Source organism: Homarus americanus, unplaced genomic scaffold (assembly GCF_018991925.1).
Source record: "Homarus americanus isolate GMGI-L3 unplaced genomic scaffold, GMGI_Hamer_2.0 scaffold53233, whole genome shotgun sequence".
NCBI classification, from domain to species: domain Eukaryota; kingdom Metazoa; phylum Arthropoda; class Malacostraca; order Decapoda; family Nephropidae; genus Homarus; species Homarus americanus.
The window spans coordinates 3,111,974-3,135,031 of NW_024751660.1; the positions used below are offsets into that span (position 1 = coordinate 3,111,974).

At 38.1% G+C, this 23,058-nt stretch overlaps 1 protein-coding gene across 2 annotated transcripts; it reads left to right on the forward strand.

Annotated features, from left to right (window-relative positions):
- Positions 1–1,941: 1,941 nt before the first annotated feature.
- Positions 1,942–22,543, forward strand: LOC121854683 (NPC intracellular cholesterol transporter 2 homolog a-like). 2 transcript variants are annotated; one of them, XM_042349378.1, is made up of 4 exons: positions 1,942–1,966; positions 18,297–18,413; positions 19,353–19,528; positions 21,802–22,543. In XM_042349378.1, exons 1-4 carry the CDS (start codon positions 1,957–1,959, stop codon positions 21,895–21,897), a joined length of 399 nt encoding a protein of 132 aa, XP_042205312.1. In that variant the 5' UTR covers positions 1,942–1,956; the 3' UTR covers positions 21,898–22,543. The 2 variants fall into 2 exon arrangements, with proteins under 2 accessions (XP_042205312.1, XP_042205311.1); XM_042349377.1 differs by lacking the exon at positions 1,942–1,966 and adding an exon at positions 6,730–6,913.
- Positions 22,544–23,058: the final 515 nt, after the last annotated feature.

Consider the following 23,058-nt stretch of genomic DNA (forward strand, 5'->3'; position numbering starts at 1 on the left):
GTTGAATTAAACTAAAACACAACAATAACTTCTAACGCCTAAAAATTCCATATTTCTACTAAGATTCAACTTTTAAGTAAATACATTCACTATCACACAATCATTTCCAAAGTTTGTGTTAAATTTGTCTTTTAACTGGTGCGAAATGAACTTATCTAGTTAAGTTTGTGTTTGTTTTTTACGTTATTTTGTGTTTCAGTTGAAGTTGACTAGTTATTTGTGTTCTTATATCTTCAGTTGTGTTAACTTTACAATTTTGTTCGACAATATGACACAACGGGCGAATAATTTGGGCAACCCTATCAAAACAAGGGAATATCAAGTGTTCATTTTGAAATTCATCGGACCCTGTCTATGAAACTGAAAAAAAGTACACTGTAGGATAATTTACCAGTCTTTATATCTCTACGCCGGAGAGATATACAGTAAGGGCCGGTCTGCCTTATATAATGGCCTTACAGCACCATTAATGTTAAGGAAAAAATGAGAAGAAAAAACATTTACAGAACCTTGAGAAAAGTTCAGAGGATAAGAAGTTTTTTTCTTCTTCCAGAGACATGTCAGCAAGGTGGGCCAGCAGACAACACTGGAGGGTACGTTGTTTTGCGTAGAATTCCGTGTGGAGAGGGACATTACCGAGATTACCCTGGTAACACACTTTGTATTATTATTTTTTTTTTAAACGTGGCCTCCATCCTCCCCTAATAGCCACACCTTCGCCGCCATTTTATTACCCTAAAATTAACTATCCTAATACAAAAGTAGCTACCCTGGCTGTGTTGAGTTAGTTGAGCCGCAGAGCAGATCTATGCGGCATTCAGTGACTTGCCTCAAAGTCGATAATATCTGCGACTGTTGTCGGCTTTGGGGCCGATGCTCTCGTTCCCCCGAGGCAAAGCAATGCAGACCTAAGCAGAGAGGACAGTCTGCATCTCAACCAGGCTGTAACATAACTTCTGGGCTGCTGTTTCCGTTCAGATAACACCTCCGCGAGTCTGGCGTAGAAGCATCTTGCACTTGGTCCTATCCCGCCAGAGGTTGTGAACACCAGAGAAGTGAAACTGCCTTGATCAATGTTCTGAATTCTCTCCCCATATGCCCTTCAAATACATATAAATTAGGAATTCACATATGCAAACAAAAGAGCGAGTATTGATTTTCTTGCGAGGAATGGTCATCATACCAGTTTGCCTTCGTCCGATCTTCACCATAATATCTTCAGCTTCGTGTTAATCTTTCATTAAACACACGATCACTCACAGCCAAACCCAAAGACTAGAATGTACTTGGCTTGTTTCCTCTGCAATCATGTCGGTTTAAACGTCCTGCTTTGGCTAGAGAAAGTATCCCAGTAAGTTTCACAGAAGACAAGGTTGAACGTCCGAGGACAACTTGTTGGTGCTCATTTTCCATTGTGCTTTGTGTACAATATTTTTCGCACGGGTTTATGTTTGTGTCCCGTAGCTTAAAAGGCGTGTGTTGTTATTTATAGATTGAAGCACCAATGTTATATCCACACCAGCATTGTGTCTGAATCTAATATATGTATTTTAAGATAATTGTTTCTTCACCAAGGACAAAGGCAGCTTCTGCCAAGTACGCTGCAGTTTTTAAGACTGACTGAACTCCTGGGATCCGGTTCCGTTTTATTTTCCTTGAGGTATAAATGCCCTTCTCACCTTCGGTGCTAATGTGTTGGCAGGGTGTCTGTTTACCGCCTGTTTAATCTTCCCATCTTTGTGGGCATGACGTTTACTGACTGATCATCATAACACTCTCACTTCACGACTGATGGAAGGAAGGTCCAGTCGTCACGAACCAACCTCACATTCTCACGGCTTTTCCTTCTCAGCTTCCCAGGAAATTAAGTTCATGGCCAACCAGAGGTAGTCGTTTGTACCCGAGGAGAAAGGTCGGCTCCAGGGGAAACCAGTTTTTTAATCCACCGTAGTCGGTATGCAAAAAGGTAAGGCTAAATATTTTCGCTGTAGTGCATGACGTGTGTCCTACCTTACCAAAGCCCCGTGATACTGTTCACCTCGATACAAAAGTAACTCACATCCTTTATGATGTAGAAATATAATTTATTTTTCGGTCATGCAGTCCACAAACTCTCTCAGCAGTCGTTGTTATTGATTCTTTTTAATTATCGTAAATAATTACAATATTTTATCCTTAAGAATGTTTGTATCATTCACAGTAGGTAAAATGGCTGGATCAGTAAAGTTTACACTCACTTGATATTTACAATGAAAGCAAAACCCAAGAGAACAGAGGTTATTGAAGATTACTGATCAGTTTCACCTTTAAATAGCTGCTGTGATATTATGTACCACACCGAACTTGTCGCTGAGCCTCATCCTCTGAGCAACCTGCAACAAACATTCCATATCACTCGGGGCAATAACAGGTTAACAAAAACAAGAACATGGCACTAAACGCCTCATTACATAGATACCTTTTTAGGTGATAATTTCGTCACAAAACTTCCCCCAACACGAAGGTGATGTTACGAAGGATACCAGTTAAGGTTAGGACCAGCCTGTGAAATACATAAGAACATAAGAAAATAAGGAGTCTGCAATAGGCCGGTTGGCCTGTGCATGGCAGCTCCTGTCGAGAGTTACTACCACTCTATCATCCATGAATCTATCTAGCCTCCTTTTGAAACTTCCAGAGTTCCCGCACTTACTACAAAGTTGCTAAGCTTGTTCCACTCGTCCACCACCCTATTTGTGAACCAGTTTCTTCCTATCTCCCTCCTAAACCTAAACTTATCCAACTTGAATCCGTTGCTCCGAGTCCTATCCTGCTCGGATATTTTAAGAACTTTATCTATATCCCCTTTATTGATTCCTTTCACCCACTTAAATACTTCTATCATATCTCCCCGCACTCTTCGTCTTTCTAGGGAATGCAAGTTAAGTTTCTTTAGCCTATCCTGATATGGAAGGTTTCTAAGTCCCGGAATCATTTTTGTCATTCTTTGCTGCACCGACTCTAGTGAATTTATATCCATTCTATAATAGGGGCACCAGAACTGAACCGCATAATCGAGGTGTGGCCTGACTAGCGCAAGATATAGTTGCAATAAGACCTCTGCACTCTTGTTACTTACACTTCTAGATATAAAACCCATATTGCACCACAGCTGAGCATCATAAACACCCTCACATAATTACGTTTTAATAAAAGCATCAACATCAAGAGTCAAATATGCATAAATTTTAATGTGCTCACTTAACACCTGGGGTCACCAGTCACCCCAAATCAACAACGTCCTGCTTACATGAGGCGCGTGAAGAAGCATAACATTACTCAACACCGCCACGGGGTAATGTTTTAATATATTGTGAATGACGTAATGCCTGGTTAGGATTTTCAAAGTCACTGCGCCAAGATCAAGTTTCAATGTCAACCGGTAGAACATCACTATCCTCCGCACCCCTTATCCTGGTGAACATATCGTACCTTTATTTTTTTTATTTTTTTTTTTTATTTTTTTTTTTTTTACGGGCATTTATCTACCCGGGCACAGGTCATTTTATTACCCACATCAAGGCCGGGGGGGAGGGGGTATAATATAATAATAATAATGAAAGTAACATTAATAAAAATTATAATAATAATAGAGCCATAAATAAATAAAAAGTGAGAAATGATATATGTTGTCAAAGTAAGAGAAACAATTAAAACCCTGCAATTGTGTGTAAATGAGGCAAAAGTCTTCAGCAACCTGGGAAATGGTTTATTTATACATCCATTTCGTATATCAAGTGAGTTTTATTTTTTTTTTGGGGGGGGGGGATTAAACCCTTGTGATTACTCCTGTGTTATGTCAGCCTGTCAGCAGGGTGAACGGAAATAGTCACAGGAAAAAAAAGTCACATGACTTTACACATTGACAACACAATATATATAGGTTAGGTTTGGTTTGTTATTTCCGTGCCTTTTTTCTGTGACTTTTTTCTTGTGACTTTCCTGGATTCGTCAGCAAACCTTATGCCCCCCATAGACGATACATCCGCCCGACCCGTTCGCCGGAATCGTAAGTAAAACCGATCGTGTAGGGGAGAAGGGGGGCATCGTACTGCCAATTGTGGGCGGAGTCCGGCGGCCTGACCGGCGAGCTCAGAATCTGTCGGCGCCAGATTTCTGCCTTCCGTCCCACTTCAGGCGCCGGCCTGATGGATTGTCTGTGGGGCTGTCGTACGACCGACGTCAGTCTCATAGGCTAGTCAGCAACTCCCAATGAGTAAACATCTAGAAAATGACAAGCACATCATGTGACAAAGAATTTTTGGGGGGGGGAATTCATCGAATTATAAAAACAATACCCGTGCCTCTGGAAGATAAATTCGAAAGACTCTCGCGATAAAGGAAAACGAAATGCTGCATATGATATACTTCTAGAGAAGCTTAAAGAAAATAAATGATGAAAATGCCACCAGAGATACTGTTGCCCCCCGGTTTCCAGGAAAGGACACTTTTTATAGACCAGATGATGTCATTTTCGTTTGTTTAATTTCCCGAGTTTATGCCTCACGAAGCTGAATTATAATTTTCATCATGCATGCATAGACTAACATTAAGATCTTTTAAAAAACCTTTCTTATTTCAGGCTACTTTGCCTTCATAAAAATTATGTTCTAATTTTCGTTTAAAGTCATCATTTTGGTTTGAATCTTCATTTTATCACTGAGGATTTTGATTTGGATTTGAAATGCAAAGAATACCAGCAGGACGGAGCCGGAACCAGCGGTCGTACCGTCTATAGGGGGCTTAACTGAGTATTTAGAAACTGATTCCCTCCTGACAGCAAATGACTTCGACTGGCCGGAATACGTTGCCACAATAGAGAGTAAACTTCCGTTACATTATGAAACCATTAAGTGTGGATAAAGAAAGTTTCTACATATGAAGACATTGTGTAATTCAGCTCAATATTTGTCATTGGAAGTAATATTACGCTATGTGGAACAATACAATAATATAATAACATCAATAATGTATTAACACCGGTAGCGACAAAAAGCTTTAGTTAAAAATTAATGACTCAACATGTTTGTCATCTGGCTCTCACAGTTCGACCAATATCAAAGGGCACGTAAATGGTATTAATCTGTCCTTTACCCAATGACTTACGTGAAATGTTACCCACTCTATTAACAATGAATTGAATGCCGTCGTGAGTCCTTGCTAACAAACGGTTTTTGGGGGGATTATCACTGATTTCATGTGCATCCATTATTCATGGGACGTTAATACCGGTCAATGCGCATAAAGTGAACACATTCAAACAACACAAATTTTCAGCCATGTTTAGACTTACTGCCTTTAGAAATAAGAGATCTAATTTTATTTCCCACTTTACTCGAGTAGATTTATCTAAACGTAAAATGTTTTCTCTGCATGTGTGGCAAATCAGTGTCTTTTCACTAATGTAAACACCGTGAAATCTTGTGAACTTTTAAGGTTTATCTGTAAGTAATTGGTATACACGGTCATGATGGGGATAGTCTTCTTGTTTGGGTGGATGAAAATAATGCAATGCAGAAGACAATACGACATTATATATAAATTTAACCACCAGTTTCTTCTGCCATGGCCATCAATTCAATTTCAATTTCAATTGTTTATTCCTTGATAGAGGAAGCGGGATCTTAGTGCTGTCACTAGGTACCCCTGTACAATAACACCAGAATCATCTGGCAAGTGTGACAAGTATATACTGTACAGTATAAATAAATATTATAAAGGGGCTCACTAAAGCCTAAGGAAGGAAGGATATTCCTTTAGCACATAATCAATGTTATTTACAAAATATGTGGCCAGTATGGGGAGGATCATCGTGTCTCCGTCACGGGGTCGAGGAGTGGTGGTCCAGCAGGCGTCACGGAAGCGTTGTGTGGATAAGGGTGCTGCTGTCGGGTCTAATGCATAATGCACAAGAGCGTTGCTCAAGGGATGTGGGGATACCAATCTCCCAAGCAAAGTCATACCCAATGATGATACGGGCAGCAATCACGTTCCTTTTCCGCGACCCTTTCCCATAGACATCATGGCCATCTGCTTTCTATCTCCAAGAGAATACTCACACCAAGTTCTCTCTTTCCATGACCCCCCCTTGTCTCAGAATAAATATATTATAATAAATTTCTACCTTTAAGATAGAACGGGGAAAATTTAATTACCTGAAACTTTAAGACATTATACCACTAATATGTAGTTTACCAAATTATATACGTTTATATTGAAAAAAATCTAATTTTATTCCTTGGATGATATGAAACAAACTTAAGTTTATTCCATGTTACAGTGAACGATAATTTTGTAAATATTCCTCGTAATTTTTGGGGGCGGTTTTTAACTTCATTATGTTGTATATTTTGAATCATACGTTTATTCGTATAGATACTATAGATAAAAGAAAGTTCTATCTCTCATAATTGTTTAAGTGCTGTTGGAAATATGTAATTACTATGTTACTCGCTTACAAACCTTATTGTTGAAGCGCCGTAATAACATAACAAACTTACAGATTGTATGTTTGGGGGTTGACAGATGGTGTCAGACAAGGCAAATATATGTCAATTAAACCTGCAATTTTCTTTTTTCGTTTATCAGATTGTACATGGATTAATATTTTAAGTACGAATTCAACCCCCCCACCCCCTTTCCTTACTTCTTACAAATACTGTATATTTTTTTGTTGGGGGTTTACAGCTGCTGTTCTATGTGGCAACTCAGAGATGAGTAACCAACTCGGGTTATTGTTAAAAGCCACGTGAGCGATTGCATGAGTCACAGTCTCAGTTCAACACTACACGCTGTAAGATGAAGGCTGTACTCATCTTGCTCGCAGCTTGTACCTTGGCAAATGGTGCAGTTCGTATCAAGAATTGCGGTACTGGTAAGTAGAAAAATCTTCATTTGTTTATGCTCCAGAAAAATCACTGTATACAGAAACGAGGAAGTTCAGGATATGAATAAGTGTTGTCTTCCCGATTCCAACTAAGTCGTATTTTCCTCTATTCTTCTTTATTATATCCCATATTTTTTTTTTTTTGAGCTGTGTCCCTTGATCTACTCATTACAGTAATGGGAGACGAGGAAAGCTCAGAAATACGTCATAAATAATCAAGCTCCTGTAGTTAACGGAACCTAGCTGTAACGGGAGAGCGCTCACATGACTAACGGTAAAAAAAAAAGTTCAGCCAAGGAACACTAGGGGTTAAAGTTACCTTACGTTCCATGTATTCTTGACAGGGTGCTAGGTAAAGGTACTATTTGTTGAATAAAATCGTCATACAGCCTCACATTTGTTTAATATGTATATTGCCTGTAGGTATAACTCGGTGGTAACCGGGAACATAAATAAGGTAACCGAAGAAAACCTCGTACTGTAAACCTACCGGTAAATTAGTTTGGTTATCCCTGAAAATTGCCACAACAGAAAAAAAAGTAAATTGATGAAAGGGATGTATATTCGAATCCAGGAAAAAGAAAAAAGGCACGGAAAAACCTAACCTAACCTACGTGCAATGCCATTATGTGTATTGTGTTGTCAATGTGTTCAAGTCGCGTGATTTTTTTTTTCCTGTGACTATTTCCTTTCATCGTATATTCTGTGCGTGAATTCCATTGAGTTAGTGAATAGAACAATGTCAGTCTGCAGTATTACCCCAAAATCACGTTGTGTCGCGTTTTCGTATTTTGTTTTCATATGAATGACTTTTGTGCGTATATGGACAGTATAATATATAATATTGCATAATTATTATAATAATAATAATAAAAATAATTTGGCTATGCTTGTGTTTCTTGTGTAATGTTTTGTTGGCCCATTTGTGTGTGTGTTGTCTGAGGTCTGTGTGTTAGTAGGTCAAGAAGCCTTCACTACACCATTGATACGAAATACTGGGCTAAGCCTAACTAGTTTAGTGCTAAGTAGGCAATTGGGTCATTAGTCGGCATTTCAGACGGCCCATAATTTACATAAGGGATTTGCCTAGTCCTACGTACGGACTATATTCCTGTTCTTAAATGCCTGATAGACCAATTCTCCCGTCATGTTATATGGGCTATGTTAACCACTATTTCTGTTATGAGCTAATATGGGTTATTTGGGCAGGGATAGATTAAGTTACCGTAGGTATTTAAAGCAAGATTAGAGTAAGTTAGGTTCTTTGGGTGATATTTGGGCATGGTTAGTTTGTCATTTGTGTTAGGTTATCAAGTTATTTGGGCCATTGGGTTAAATTAATTATTAACAGTTTTGGCGTTATATTTGTGAACTTTAGTTAAATAGAAAATTAAAAGACCGTAATTGGTATGGTGGGGATAGTATGATTTCTCCATTCTCGGCAGCGAATCTTTCTAGAAACGTGGCATTTGGAACTGCACACGTATAATTAGCCAGAATTATCTATATATGAAGTGAGGAACAATACCAATATTGACACGGCTGAGCTATTTGAACGCTGGAGTTCTCTTGAAGGTATCCAATAAACACTGTTGTTTTATTTAATGGATCGCCTTTAATATTTAAATCGGGAGTTTTTCATTTGGAACGATTTCTCTAGCTTAATACAAGTCTTCGGCGAGATTAGCCGATGGTATTTTAAGTGAAATTCAATTAAAGAGCAAAAACGTTGTCCTAACTATCGAGATAATTTTATTTTAAAGCGTAGAATAACTGCGGCAAACAATATTAACTTAAAAAAAAACTTGTTCTGTTTGCGCGCCTTGAGCACGGCTACTCCATTTCAAAACTAACCTGATATTGTTATTCATCGTTGCTTTGTAATAACCTTAGTAGTCAACGACAAAATTATACGTTACTGACGCAGATGGCCGCCTATTCTGGTATTCATGTTTGTCCTCGTCTTGGCATACCTACTGTGCATCCCAGTACATCCGGAAGGCTTGCGGAATAAAAAAAAAATAACACTGAACAAGTATTTTGTCGTTTTGTTCAAAGCTGTTGAACTTAATGTATTTACAGAACCCCTCCCCCCAACCATTTGGATCAGGTTAGGTTTGCTTTTTTTGATTGATTTATTTAGAAAACTGTACTGAATGATTATTGCAAGTGGTGTTGATGTTGGTCATTGATACTGGATTAGAGCTTAGCCTGTTTTCAATTTCGGATTGTCCCCTACCGGGGGGGTGGAGGGGTGCGAGTCTATTGGGCACTCCTTCATCTTGTGCAAGGCGAAGCAATTTCATGATCAAAGAGCGCTGGTTACCCCTCGTGTCATATCCGGTGTGCTAGCGTCAGCAAGTCGTAGTCTGCATATCAAGCTAAGGCTGTTTTTGGTACATCAGAACGTTAGCGTTACCAGGAAGAACTTGCTAAATCTGGAAGTTACTCAGGGAAGGTAATGTTAAGTCTTGGTATTCTCTAGGCAATATTTTGCCAAGATGAGGTATTCCATGGAGAAGTTATTGCTAAATTTGAGTTTTTATGCCGAAAAGATAACCCTAAAGTATGCCAGTAATGAGAATACGGTGGACAGACCTAAGATGTGTCTATATAGTATGCAGGTTAAGTTTTGGGGAACACCTTAACACCCCGGCTGGTCTTAGGCCTAACCTTATAGAAATTAATGGGATTTACTTTGACTCCACAACTCGTTTCACACTGCCAAGGGAAACCAGAAGCCGTATTAGTGTTCTTATGGCAGATAAACGTTAGCTTCGTGCCACTTACTGCACGCAACAAGCAGAGAGGCTGCGGGATAGGATACAATGTCCCTTATCAGAGGGCGGGATGCGGGTGGCAATTGGGGATTTGTATGGAAGTTCTGGCTTCACGTGGACAGTTGGCTAATGTTTATGATTTGTAGACACGATTTTAAAACTTAAGGGTGGAATACCGGGTAACTTATAAGACCATGTTGTTAGTAAATGAAAAATACTGTACCTTAAAATATTTTCCGTAGAGCGAGAGCATTTTAGAAAACGCAAGTACTGTACTGTATATCATTATATCAATCGGTAGGTTAGTTCTTATAATCCAAGGGTTTGAACTAACAACTACACCAGATAGTACACTAAGGTCATGACGCAAGTCACATGTATACAGTATGTCTAGCAAACGTGTTGATGCGGAATTAAGTTCTAAGTTCATTGATGTATGAAACACTTGAAAATAAAACGTTGCCGTCGAGCACTTTTGCGTCGTTTCCTTGCCTCACGTACTGTCGTACCAAGGCGTGCCATTCCGTGTTCAACAATAAACCCGGGTTCCCCCTAATGATCTTCATGTAAACTAGCTCACTGGATGTATTGAGGAATATTAACCTCAATAAAAAATGTTAACTCGAGCAAGTTATTAAAAATGTTATACAAACTTTTTTAAATTAAATGTATTTATTTGACATGGCTCGATATTTTACATTATCCACATTATTGAGTATTAACCTTGACTTGACCATGGAATTGCACAAGCCAGTCAAGCGAAAACGATACTTTTCTTATGAACGATACGCTCAAGGAAAGATGACAATTCGTGAGGAAAAAAAACGACAAAAAAAATATCGGAGTTGCAAAAGGTACCGTGTGACGCTAGTTTGCTCTATGATTGCACAGCCTGTTTGATTTCTTATTGCTGTTATGTAATTCTTTATTCTCCTGTGAGTGGGCTCGGTTTAAACACTGTATCCAGGGTCGAGGTTCTCCTAAGTTTTTATATCATAATATTCCTCGTGACTGAAGATGTAAGAATATACCAAAACGTTTGACTTTTAGCTAAATCACCGAAATTAACCAGTCTTTGAAAAAGTCTGTAGGTTAATTTTGTTCTTTAACTGGTGTTATGTGAACGTATCTAGTCTGTATTTTTGTTGCTTATTTATGAAAATTTTTATCGTCTGCTTTAGCTAATGTTGATTTTTTTTAGATGTACCTGTATTCGTACACCTTCAGGCTTGAGGAATTCGTGCAAGCCTGTAAAGATCGGGACCAAGTACAATATATTCAAGTATCTTTTACGTCAAGAAATGTGGACTCGCCATTGTTGGCCTTCACTGTGGCAGGACTTGTGCTATGTTAATCACATTTATATTATCCCCGACTACTAAGAGTAGGGGAAGAGTTGATCCTTTTACTGGTTAGTTTTCACCACCTGATTTCGTTGCATTTAAAGTGGGCTATTAGTTACACGCTTTCTCACAACCTTCAGTAATGGGTAAATTTGAATCTGTTAATCCTTTAATTCTGACCCAAGAATTTTACGTGTATAATTCTAAGGTTAAAAACAGATGCACAGAAAATGTTAGCATTTGAAACATTGTATAATGCACATTGCTCCAAAGCGTAAGAGGGATATTCACTGCAACGCTTCCAGTCAACTGAAAAAAAAACGAATTATCACACAGCAGCCGGATATCCTATTGTGTGACTGGTGACTCCTGCTCTTGAAGGACACAAGAGCGGTTGGGGTTGGGGGAGGCTAATGTGTTTATTCTTAGAAGGCTCGGTGTGTTTGTTAATCACGAGCTAGTAATGATGGTTATGATCATAATTCTATTATTAGCTATTAAATAAATATATCTAAGTGGATTTTGACAATATAGACTCCTCGGTCCATCCATCTATAAATTGTGGGCGTCTGTAGTGCCTCTTCCATCCATCTGCAACTCTTAAAAAAAATTCACCTCACACTTGTCTATAAAATTCTCGCAAGGAAGAGTTCATCAGTGTGATTATGTGGCTGGTTGAGACGAAGATGGTGGTGGCAGTAATGCTAGCGGTGAACTGGTGACATAAGTAGCCGCTCTGGCGCAGGACGTGATTAGTTTGTGTGAGCTCCTTTGTCAGGTTGTATTATCTGATGCCAACTTCCTCTAATGCATAACCCCCTCCTTCAGTCCTGATGCTGTGCCACCCTCAACCATCCTGTTGGGTCAGGCCTTACTCTAGAGTTCATGATGCTCGCTCATCCTGGTGCATCAGGCCTTACCCATGCTTTAATCATGCTGGCGTTTAGTATTCCTCGTTCATATATAACTTGACATGGTGTTCTACAATCATTACAGGTCTGTTTACACCTCCTGGTTCTGTATATTCCTATTATTGCGTTACTCATCCCGAAGGCATACTCATTCTCATGGTATTTAGCCTTGACTCATCTTGGTGCTTCTCGCCAGTCCTTCCACTTGCGCCATTCGGCTCCCACCACTGGAGTTCCTCATCCTGGTGGTGCAATGAATCCTGAATATAAAACTGTTTACTCTGAAAACGTCGACTATAGCGGTGTCAGTGAGCTTAGTCACTCAACCAAACATCCTGGAATTAGTTTTTTGTTCGTGTTTTTTTTTTTTTTTAACCAGTTATACCTCGAGTGGTGAAGGTTTGGGGGGGAAAGGGGGCATTTTTAGAAGAAAAAATATATGCGACTTCGTACCACTCTCCTGGACCACCTATCCATACCTGTGTTGCTCTACCTGTCGACACCTGAGATGAAACCTGTGACCTTCAGCATTATTAGCACCCAAGTATAAGCACACCAATACACCTGGCACGTCTTCAGCTTGACGTACGTTTAACTGATATTGATTAATGTTTCTTTGGGCCTCCTTCGGGCGATGCATTGATCAGGGCTCGGTTTCGCAAAGATTCGTTCCTGGATTTTCAGTATCTTCACGTTAAATGTGTTCCAGAACTTTCCTTTATTCTCCACCACCACTACTCTCCTTCACGCCACCTCCACCACTATCCTTCACTCCACCTCCACCACTATCTTTCACTCCACTTCCACCACTATCCTTCACTCCTCCACCACTATCCTTCACTCCACCTCCACCACTATCCTTCACTCCACCTCCACCACTATCCTTCACTCCACCTCCACCACTATCCTTCACTCCACCACCACTGTCCTTCACTCCACCACTGTCCTTCACTCCACCACTACCTTCCTTCACCACCACCACATTTTGTGACTTGAATCGCTTCGAAATTACCATGAGATTACCGTAACTTTGGGCGTTTTTATCCAGTGTGGAGGAAAAGGGTCTCGTACAGATTAACCACCCTCACACTAACTTAATTACAACATGTTAGGTAGCCTTAGTGTGGTTAATCCTCATGTGAACTTAGTTGGGGGGGGGGGAGCTAATCTCTAGGTGATCCAATAAATATTAACTTGTGTATCTTGGAGAGAAGGATATTCCAGTTGTCAAGGAGCAGGGTGGATTGATTTAAACCATGGTTTAAAAAAAATGTATGTTTATATTTCATATCGATGTGTGTTTTCTACCCTGTACTTGTATACCTAAGGTCCTGGTTTTATGCTTACTTGAAATGTTTGCAATATACAGTGCGATCTTAATACAGTATAATACAACTATTTTAAGGAATTTATATAATCGAATTTCTCGTGTCGCCCAAAGCTTAATTATGCGCCACCCTGTATATAGGAATTAAAATAGATATTACTGCAAGCTCATACTGTACAATTAGGGTAAGTGACTTCACGCAGCCACACCCTCCCAAGCCAGATGCAGGAAGTGAATTGAGTAGCAACTAGATACGAATCAACATACCTGCTGTCTTACTTGCCTGTTGTCTGTTCAGTACAGGTTGGCCTTAGGTGTGCTCATGCAGGATAGAGAAAACACATTGTCATTAGATAGTTTTAACTATTGGTTTTCACAAATCCACCAATGTCTTTGTTTATCCTCCATATAATAGTTATGACAAGTTAAAAAAAAAAAAGTCGAGTTCAAATACTTTTAAAATGAATAATATACTGTACCTGTATAACAGCACTGCACCAAATTCACAGATTATACAGTATTTAGATAAGCTTTTAGTGATTATGGGAAATTCGATGATAAAATAATAATGATACAACTTCATTAAAATACACGAATCGAGACATGATCATACAGTTATGTTGCGAATATTTCAGTAGGAAGCAGAAAGCCAGGAATGCAAACCAAATCCTGTGCTGTACTTTTTTCAGCTAGTTTATGATAAAAATATGCTGTACTTCGCAGTTCGTAATTGAAACCAAATAAATACAATTGATTACTCAAGGAAAAAAAAACTTAAAACGTTTTATTTTGGTTAACATAAAAAAAATGCAATAACTTTTTTCCACCCTGTTAAGGGGGATAAACGTTACTACCTAGAGCACACTTCCAGTAGATAAGAGGGTACAGTATATGGTGGTGGTGGTGGGGGAGATAGTGGTGTGTATCAGGACTGAGGGGTTGGAGACACTTATAGTGAAGTATGTTGTTTTGTGGTGGGAGATAGTGAAGTTTGTGTGGATGACGTGTGGTGACACTGCCTTCTTCCCAGTGGGTCGGTCCATCTTACATCACTTCATAAGTCAACCCGCCTTTATTTGCTGAACTCTCTGAACTCGTTGCTTCATTTCTTGCCGTACGTGGAGATAAAAGTCATCTGCGAGATAAACTTGCATAATCATTTTTTCCGTCAGTAACGTTCAGTATTATGCAAGTTCTTACTGGTGTTAATAAGCACACGATGTACGCAATATTGATGTAGAGGTTGGATACCTTTACGATTTGTCGCTGTATTTGTTGGTAATTTAAGAAAATGAGCATGTTACTCGCCAGCGGAGTCGAGTTATAGTGTCGTCTGTCCATTATTTATTCAGTATTATGTCGGCAGTATATCCCTTGAGCAGAAAGAAATATATTGTTCATTATTTGTGTATATGCAGTATTCACCATGACAACTGCAGATGCTATAGTTTTAGGATCAAACTTTCAAAGACGAGGATGGTTGTCCCTTTAATCGTTCAATTCTGAACACTAATCATCATGGGAACCAGGCTTATTATTTCATTTTTTGGCGTTTTCTCTTTCGAACTTGGATCACCTTTTTGAAGGAAAACTAGGTGAAGCAAAAGAGAGAGGCACAGTGACTAGTGTTAGCTGTGGCGTCATGCGGAACACAACAGACCGGGGTGAAAGTCCTCCCTCCCAGTCGTCACAGTTACGCCGGAAGCCATTTGACGTTTCCAACCTTTACAAAATGGAAAATACAAAACATGATGTATGCCATGGATAGAATTAAGTGATCAGTGCGAATGGGGAGTTTTTGGTGTTTGAAAGTGTAGACATTTCAATACTTGTCTGACTGTTATGATAATGTAAGTATTACGTCAGGTTTGGGCAGCTACACCGTGTGCTCTTGTAAATCACTGTGACGTGCGCTTACCCCGCCTTCACTGTAACGGGTGACGACCATGAAGCGGTGGATGGGGAGGCAGCCAGACGTCTGCATAATGAGCGATGAGGGTTTTCGTGGTTAGAGGGTAGGGGGTTTTAATAAATGTGATCATAGGATACATGAAATTATATCCGTAACATGCATTTGGAGACGACGCCTTGAATACTAGTGAGTGTTGCTTTCAAATATCTGTTGCTCCACAGCACGCGCAGTGACACACTCTAGTTTACCAGTTCTTCATCTGACACTAGTGGCTGTTTCGTTGTACAGAGTGCTAAGGAAACCTTTACGCTAAGCCTTCACTTAGTTTCAGAACAACCGCCTTAAACGCGCCAACTTCTTATATCTACTTGTGTCGACCATTACTCTCCCTATCGTATCTAACCTCTTATCTCCAGATTGAGCCCCCCCTTCATCCTCCTCCGGGAATGGTCGGATTTGCCCCCAAAATGGGTCGTGCTTTGCTCCAAGAGACGTGACTGTTTATCCCTTGATTGGGACACATTTACCTCAAACTGTGGGCTATATTAACTTACCGTCTTGTATGTGGACATTCATGTTACCTTCACTCACTCTTCAACCATACCCATCTACTTATTTCCTTCTGGTTCTCTTCCTTCACCATTTATATTTTCAATATCCCAGATTCGATATCATACTTTCTCTCATTTATAGTGCTTTTCTTTTTTGTGCCAATCTTAATACGCCTGTCTCTTGACAAGACCCATCTTGTGATGACTGCCTGAAGTCCCTTTATATTACCAATTCCTCAAAAATTAGAGCTTTTCATCACCAAATTTGGTAGTCGTGATCAACAAATAAGGTGTGCATTATCAAGGAATTTTACTCTGCCCATTGTTGGAAGGGTTGTGACATCTTTAATTTGGAAATAGTGTGACAATCATTATATTTTTGGATCTTCAATTGTTTAATAATTATAGCCTTTTAGTACTAAAACTGTATAGGCTGATCCGTTTTGCATTGGTCATCAATCATATATTATCACTTAATGCGGTAGGTCTGAGCCTAAAACTGTACGGTACATAAAACCAATCTAGCACTGTGATGTTAGTTTACTAAAAATAGTTACAAATAAACTATTATTTAATTATTAAAAAAAATAATCCTAGGTTTGATTTAGCATTTGTACAATATCTTACAACTTGGCAAAGCAGACTATTGTAATTAAGGGTGTGCAGATATTGTTCTGTCGACTGGCTGCACTTAGGTTATCGGGTTTTATGTGTTCCTTGTTTATTCGTAAGTTGTTTACATTCGCTTCCGGCATGTCACGGGTATTTTAGCGTTTCAAATTATTAACTCTTTAATGCCTTCCTACTTTTTTCTGGCAGCACCCTAGTAAACCCCTCCATGTGCTTGCTCTGGAAACAATAAACTGGAGAACGCCTTACGTCATATTGCTGTTGTTTGATCACTACTTTTTCGACATCAAATCTCCCGTTTACACACCCCCACCCCCGTTCCTTTCTCCCTTCCCACCTGTTTCCCTCCTAGACTTGTTCAGAAGTTGGCATGAAACTGTTTGCGCGCGCACAGGACATGTTAATAATAATGTGTTAAAAATTAGTGTCATGCCGACTTATCAAGAGACTTTAAACCTTACACTTTGGTATGACAGATTTTTTGGATCTCGCTCATTCTTAAGGTCTACAGACGTCCCTTCCTGGAAAACTTAATTTTAACTGGAACAACAATTAATGAGTTAACGAATAGCTTAGTTGAAGTAATGTAATTTTTTTATCGCTACACAAATGACGTTTCTGTACAAAGCATTTAAAACCGTTGAAAATAAATAATAAAGTACAGTACTCACAATGATGATTGTGATGCTTGGGTTGAGTGTGGCTGGAGGTCATAATGTATGTTCTGGAGAGTAACAAAATAGTTGTAAATTGTCATCTTGTGTGAAAAACTATAAGTACAAGAGCGCAGTTATGTAGTAGGCAGCTATCAAACAGGGAGGTACTACATCTTGGGAAGATGTTGAAAGTATGTGTTGTCTAATGGTAGACCCTGCTGCCATATGGCATCACAAAAATTGCGACGAAGTCCCAGGTTGCTGATTATGACTTTCTGCCTCACTTACACACAATTGCAGGGTCTCAATTGTTTCTCTTGCTTTGACAACACTATATATATATATATATATATATATATATATATATATATATATATATATATATATATATATATATATATATATATATATATATATATATAATATATATATATATATATATATATATATATATATATATATATATATATATATATATATATATATATATATAATATATATATATATATATATATATATATAATTATATATATATATAATATATATATATATATATATATATATATATATATATATATATATATATATATATATACATATATATATAAATATATAATTTATATTATATATTTAATTATTTTTTTATTATATATATATATATATATATATTATATTTATATTATATTTATATTATATAAATTATTTATTTTATTATTATTATATTCTTTCTCCATAGTTTTTACATATATTTTTAATTGATTTTGACTGTCTTGATGTGGGTCATTAAAAATGACTTGTGCCCGGGGAAAAAAAAGGTTTTTGTGCTGTCCGTTTTCGGAATAATACACGCCGCGGTGCAGTGGACTGGTGCCGAATGGCGAATACTGTATACTGTAATGGTGTCTGGTAGCAACCAACAATTAGGAAGGTGGATGATATACTGTACAGCAGGGGTGGGCAATTATTTTCGATGGCGGGCCACTTTATGAATGGTGGCACACTTCGTGGGCCACAGGTTAACAGCGACGAGCCAGTATTGCTGCTATGTCCACCCAACTTCCAAAATTGTCTTTTCTGTAATTAATAAGAATTTTTTTTTATGATTGCCAAATGCAGTGGCGGGCCACAGAAATAATTTGGCGGGCCAAATGTGGCCCGCGGGCCATACTCTGCCCACCCCTGCTGTACAGGGTACAGGTATTTGGAAAATCTTGCTTCTATTAATTTAAGATTTTTTTTTATTTATTTATTTTTTTTCCAGGGAGCTCCGCTGTGGTCGATTTTTCTAAGCTTCAAATAACAGGCTGCAATGAAGGGGGGTCCAAGTGCATCTTCAGAAAGGGCAGGAATGCCAGCATATCACTACCCTTCACACCAAGTAAGAATGATGCATTATACTTCATGAAAGAATGATGTACAGTGCCCCTTGAGAGCCCCTCTTTTAGGAGATATTTTAATCATGCAGTGCAATACTTATATGATTTTACTTTTGGTTGTTTGTACAGTACTGTACAGTGGATTAGGATATTCGAAATAAAAAATGTACTGTATAGTGCTTTGCAGTAGGGTATTTGAATATCGGTGTAAGCTGTAATTTTAATTTAGTATAGATTACCTTCCTAATCTTTTACTGTACAGGTATAATTATTGTTCAGGGTGTATAATTTATTTGCCTGATTTTGAAGCTCCATAAAAATATTTACTGTAAAAGACACCATAAAACAGTTTGGTGCAATTAATAAAGCAACTCGGGTAATCTTTTGACATCTATTTGACACGCACAACTGCACTACAGTAAACCTCCACAAGGGCCCCTTTGGTAGCACGTAGACTATCGTGACTGTAGCTGATTTCATTCCAGGTGTTATGAAGCATGTCTAGCGTGATGGAAGTCAGTGCCTCTTTTGTCCGGTGGCTGAACTCTGTGATGTTATTAACCTTTTTTACATACGCTGTGTCCTTGACACATAGCCCCATAAAAAGAAATCCATAGGCGTGATGTCCAGGGAATAAGGAGGCCACGGAATGGGACCATCACACTCGATCCAACAAGTAGGGAAGTTTTCATTGAGGAATTTGCGCACTTGTCAAAAGATTACCCGAGTTCCTTTATTAACTGCACCAAACTGTTTTATGGTGTTTTTTTTTACAGTAAAATTTGTATTGAGCTTCATAATTAGGTGAGTAAGTTTTAGACACCATGTATTATAAACCAGAACTTGTATGTATTGGATAATGGAGAAAAATTGAGATAATTGATCTTTTTATAGTATCGGTCTCTTGTCACCATTGTCGTGCCTAATCTGTTTTTCTGCAGAGGCTGAAGTGCTATCAGTGACAGCTAAGGTGGAAGGCATCCTTGGACCCATTCCTGTGCCCTTCCAGTTAGATAACCCTAATGGCTGTGTGAATTCCGGGTTACAATGTCCTCTTCAGGCAAACCAACTTAGTACCTACACATCAGCAATCGAAGTTAAAAATGTTTATCCTTCAGTAAGTATAAATAATTTTTTATAAGAAATTGAATTGCGTTTAATATATGTTTAGTAAATTTGTAAGGATTTCGTTAACCGAATTGAAGATCCTTATGGCGTTTATAAAGTCCCTATCTATTTCAGTTAAATAATGGGTAACTGTGTTAAATTCAATTCTAAAACAATAGCATTTTGTACTGCATTTACAGCATCTTCCGAGACACGTGGACGTCCAGATCCTGGTTCATTATTAACAGATCCTGTTCTTTGGAATTTATTCAACAATTTGCGTATTGTCTTGTCTGTAGGACCTGGCTTATGAGATTTTCTTTGAAACTTCTCTCGAATTTCTTTCCTTGAATACGCAGTGTTACCACCAGCACATGTTCTTGCACATTATCTTCATGGAGTTCTGCAAAAAAAAAAAAAAAATTAAACCATTATATTACTGAAATAGATAAGGACTTTATAAACACCCTGTACTGTATATATAAATATATATATATACAGTACTGTATAATATATATATTTATCATGTATAATTCACAAGGAAACGATTAGTGGAGATTCGGCTGAAGAGGGTTTTGTGTACAATATACAAAGTGAAAAGTTAAAAAGAATCGGGTACAGGAAGTACATTTTGTCAGTACGGGTAGGTGGTGAGGGGAAATAAAGGAGTAAATAGTTATAGGAGGCAGTGGTTCATCTCTTCCAAAATAATCTATACTGAGAGGGAATGCCATTGCCTGCTACATAATATTATAGTATACAGGTACCTGTATAATTGTAACTGCCATAGAATACTGGTAATTTACTGTATTTTGTTGTATAACAATACAGGTAACCTTTATAGTATAAAGTACTGGAGTACTCTTCTATTTATATAGAGCTTTTAATTCATGGCATAATACTGTACGGTACTCTCATTCTGGATTAAGTTTTATAGTAAGAGTACAGTATGTCTCGCAACATACTAGACAGCTGCAGTACTTTTTTTTTATCTCTAGACATTATAATTTGTAAATCATAAATTAATGTACTTTTAACTGCACACATGTGTTGACACTTGGAGGATGCTCTACACTTTTTCCCAAAAAAATTTCCTTGTTAATTCCGTCAGTTTTTGTTGTCCTCCATTCAAGATTCCTGGTGGTTAGAGTTCAGGTCTCAAGGTGAAGCCCTCCAAACGGATTATACATAAAGACTCATTTGCTAGCTCATCAGATTCATTGTCTTTATTTCCTGGAGAGGGTTCAGTGGAGATAGATACTTTCTTTGATTGGGAACATATATTTGAAACAGTTCAAGGAATTCTGTAGTTACTTTATAGTGACACCTATTTATCAAATCAGGATTTGGTTTCTTTCCATACTTAGGCTTTGACTAAATCCTATTCAGGGTTTGATCTTGGTAGGTATATACTATAGTTAGTTTCCTAAAAAGAAAATTCTCAGTTTTACAAACTATATGTTTAAGCAAGTCATTTCTGCCAAGTATAGTAAATCCTGCCCAATTCATGGGGTTACATTCTTACAGACATCACAGATTGTAAATATACCATATCAATTACAGTAATTGTATATAAATTGTACCTACGGTGAAAATGACGTAAAATATTACCCTAAAATTCACTTGTCCCATAATGTAATCAGTACTGTATTTTCAATTATTGATGTAACAAATGTACCAGTATGTTTCCCATGGCAAGGTAACCATCACATCACAAGGGATTTTAAAAGGGTCCAGACATTATGGGTGAGGAATCTGCTTTTACAGTATACTGGATGTCTTGTCAACTTGCATAATGTCTTTACCCTGATAATTAATTAAAGCCCTGCAGTAGTAAGAAGGCTGTCAAGTAGCATTCAGTGTGCTGGGTCTCAAACAATCATTCGCCAGAAACTTGTTGGCCATAAATTGAAGATTTTGTTCTTGGAACAGTTTGAATCAGACCAGCTGTCATTAAACTGGTACTTTTGGCCAATGGCCAGTTGTAAAATGAAAACCTTCATCATGTGTTAAATACATTGGCATTCTGATACAGTGCATGTATGTACTGCCTCAATTGCCTGCTAGCACTTAAATATTGAACCTATTTTTTATGAATTGTATGTATTTTATTACTTGTGTATGATCAGAATGAATGTTCTGTTTTCTAGTATCCTTGTTTACCGTTTCTCTTTCGCTCTATTCTGTCTAACCCCCTCCCCCCTTTTTTTTATTTAATTATTGATGTATTATTTATCTCCTATTTCCCCCCTCAACATTGCTAACAAACTTATCTGTTCCCAGATATCGCTGAAAGTGAGATGGCAATTGCTGGATGAGCACAACAACAAAATAGTGTGTCTTGAAATCCCCGTGAAAATTGAAAGTTCACGTAAATGATGTACAGTATACAGTACTATTTCTGAGGTAGTTTATCCCTGCCGCTTTATAAGAAAATTACAATTACTGTTTAAGAATTCCATATTCTTTAAAACTGAAAGGATCCTTATGTAAAGAAAATATTCCAATAATAATTACTGAAAATTAAACTCGTGCTGCCTGTAGACCTAACCTTGTTGCTGTTGAATATAACACTGTACATACTGTACTGTATCTGGTACAGTGTCAGTATTATTACTGATCATATTTTTTTATATAGTACAGTACAGTATATCAAGTATAACAAAACTACTGAATTTACTGATAATAGTGAAGGGTCACATGAGTGAGTTGTTTAATTATAGTTATTGTATTAATTATTGAATCATGAGTAGCTGTACATTAAGAATAAAGTGTACAGGGTACAGTATAGTACAGTACAGTACAGTACAGTACAGTACAGTAGTTCCTGTATTCAAAGCAAGGTGATTTGGTGACCAAACCGTTTTTTAATCCTAAATATTAGGTATGACGGGAACCATTCCTACATTCTTTAAATATCATATACAGTAATTTACACAGGAACTGAAACAGTTGCTTGTGCTTACATAATAGAGGTGCAGAATAGTGCACAGGTTTAAAAAATAAAGAATGCCTGAAGAGGTGAGCTATGTTGTCTTTTTTATCCCCCTCCCCCTACTCTTTCACGCCTTGCCCAATTCAATTTCAATTGTTTATTCCTTGATAGAGGAAGCGGGATCCTAGTGCTGTCACTAGGTACCCCTGTACAATAACCCCAGAAGCATCTGGCAAGTATGACAAGTATATACAGTATAAATATTATAAAGGGGCTTTCTAAAGCCTAAGGAGAGAAGGATATTCCTTTAACACATAATCAATGTTATTTACATAATATCTGGCCAGTATGGGGAGGATCATCGTGTCTCCGTCGTGGAGTGGAGTGGTGGTCCAGCAGGCGTCACGGAAGCGTTGTGTGTGTGTGTGTGTGTGTGTGGGGACATCTTGGGAGGTAGTGGATAAGGGTGCGGCTGTCGGGTCTTCTGCATAATGCACAAGGGCGTTGCTCAGGGGATGCGGGGAAACCAATCTCCCAAGCAAAGTCATTCCCAATGATGATACAGGCAGCAATCACGTCCCCTTTCCGCGACCCTTTCCCATAGA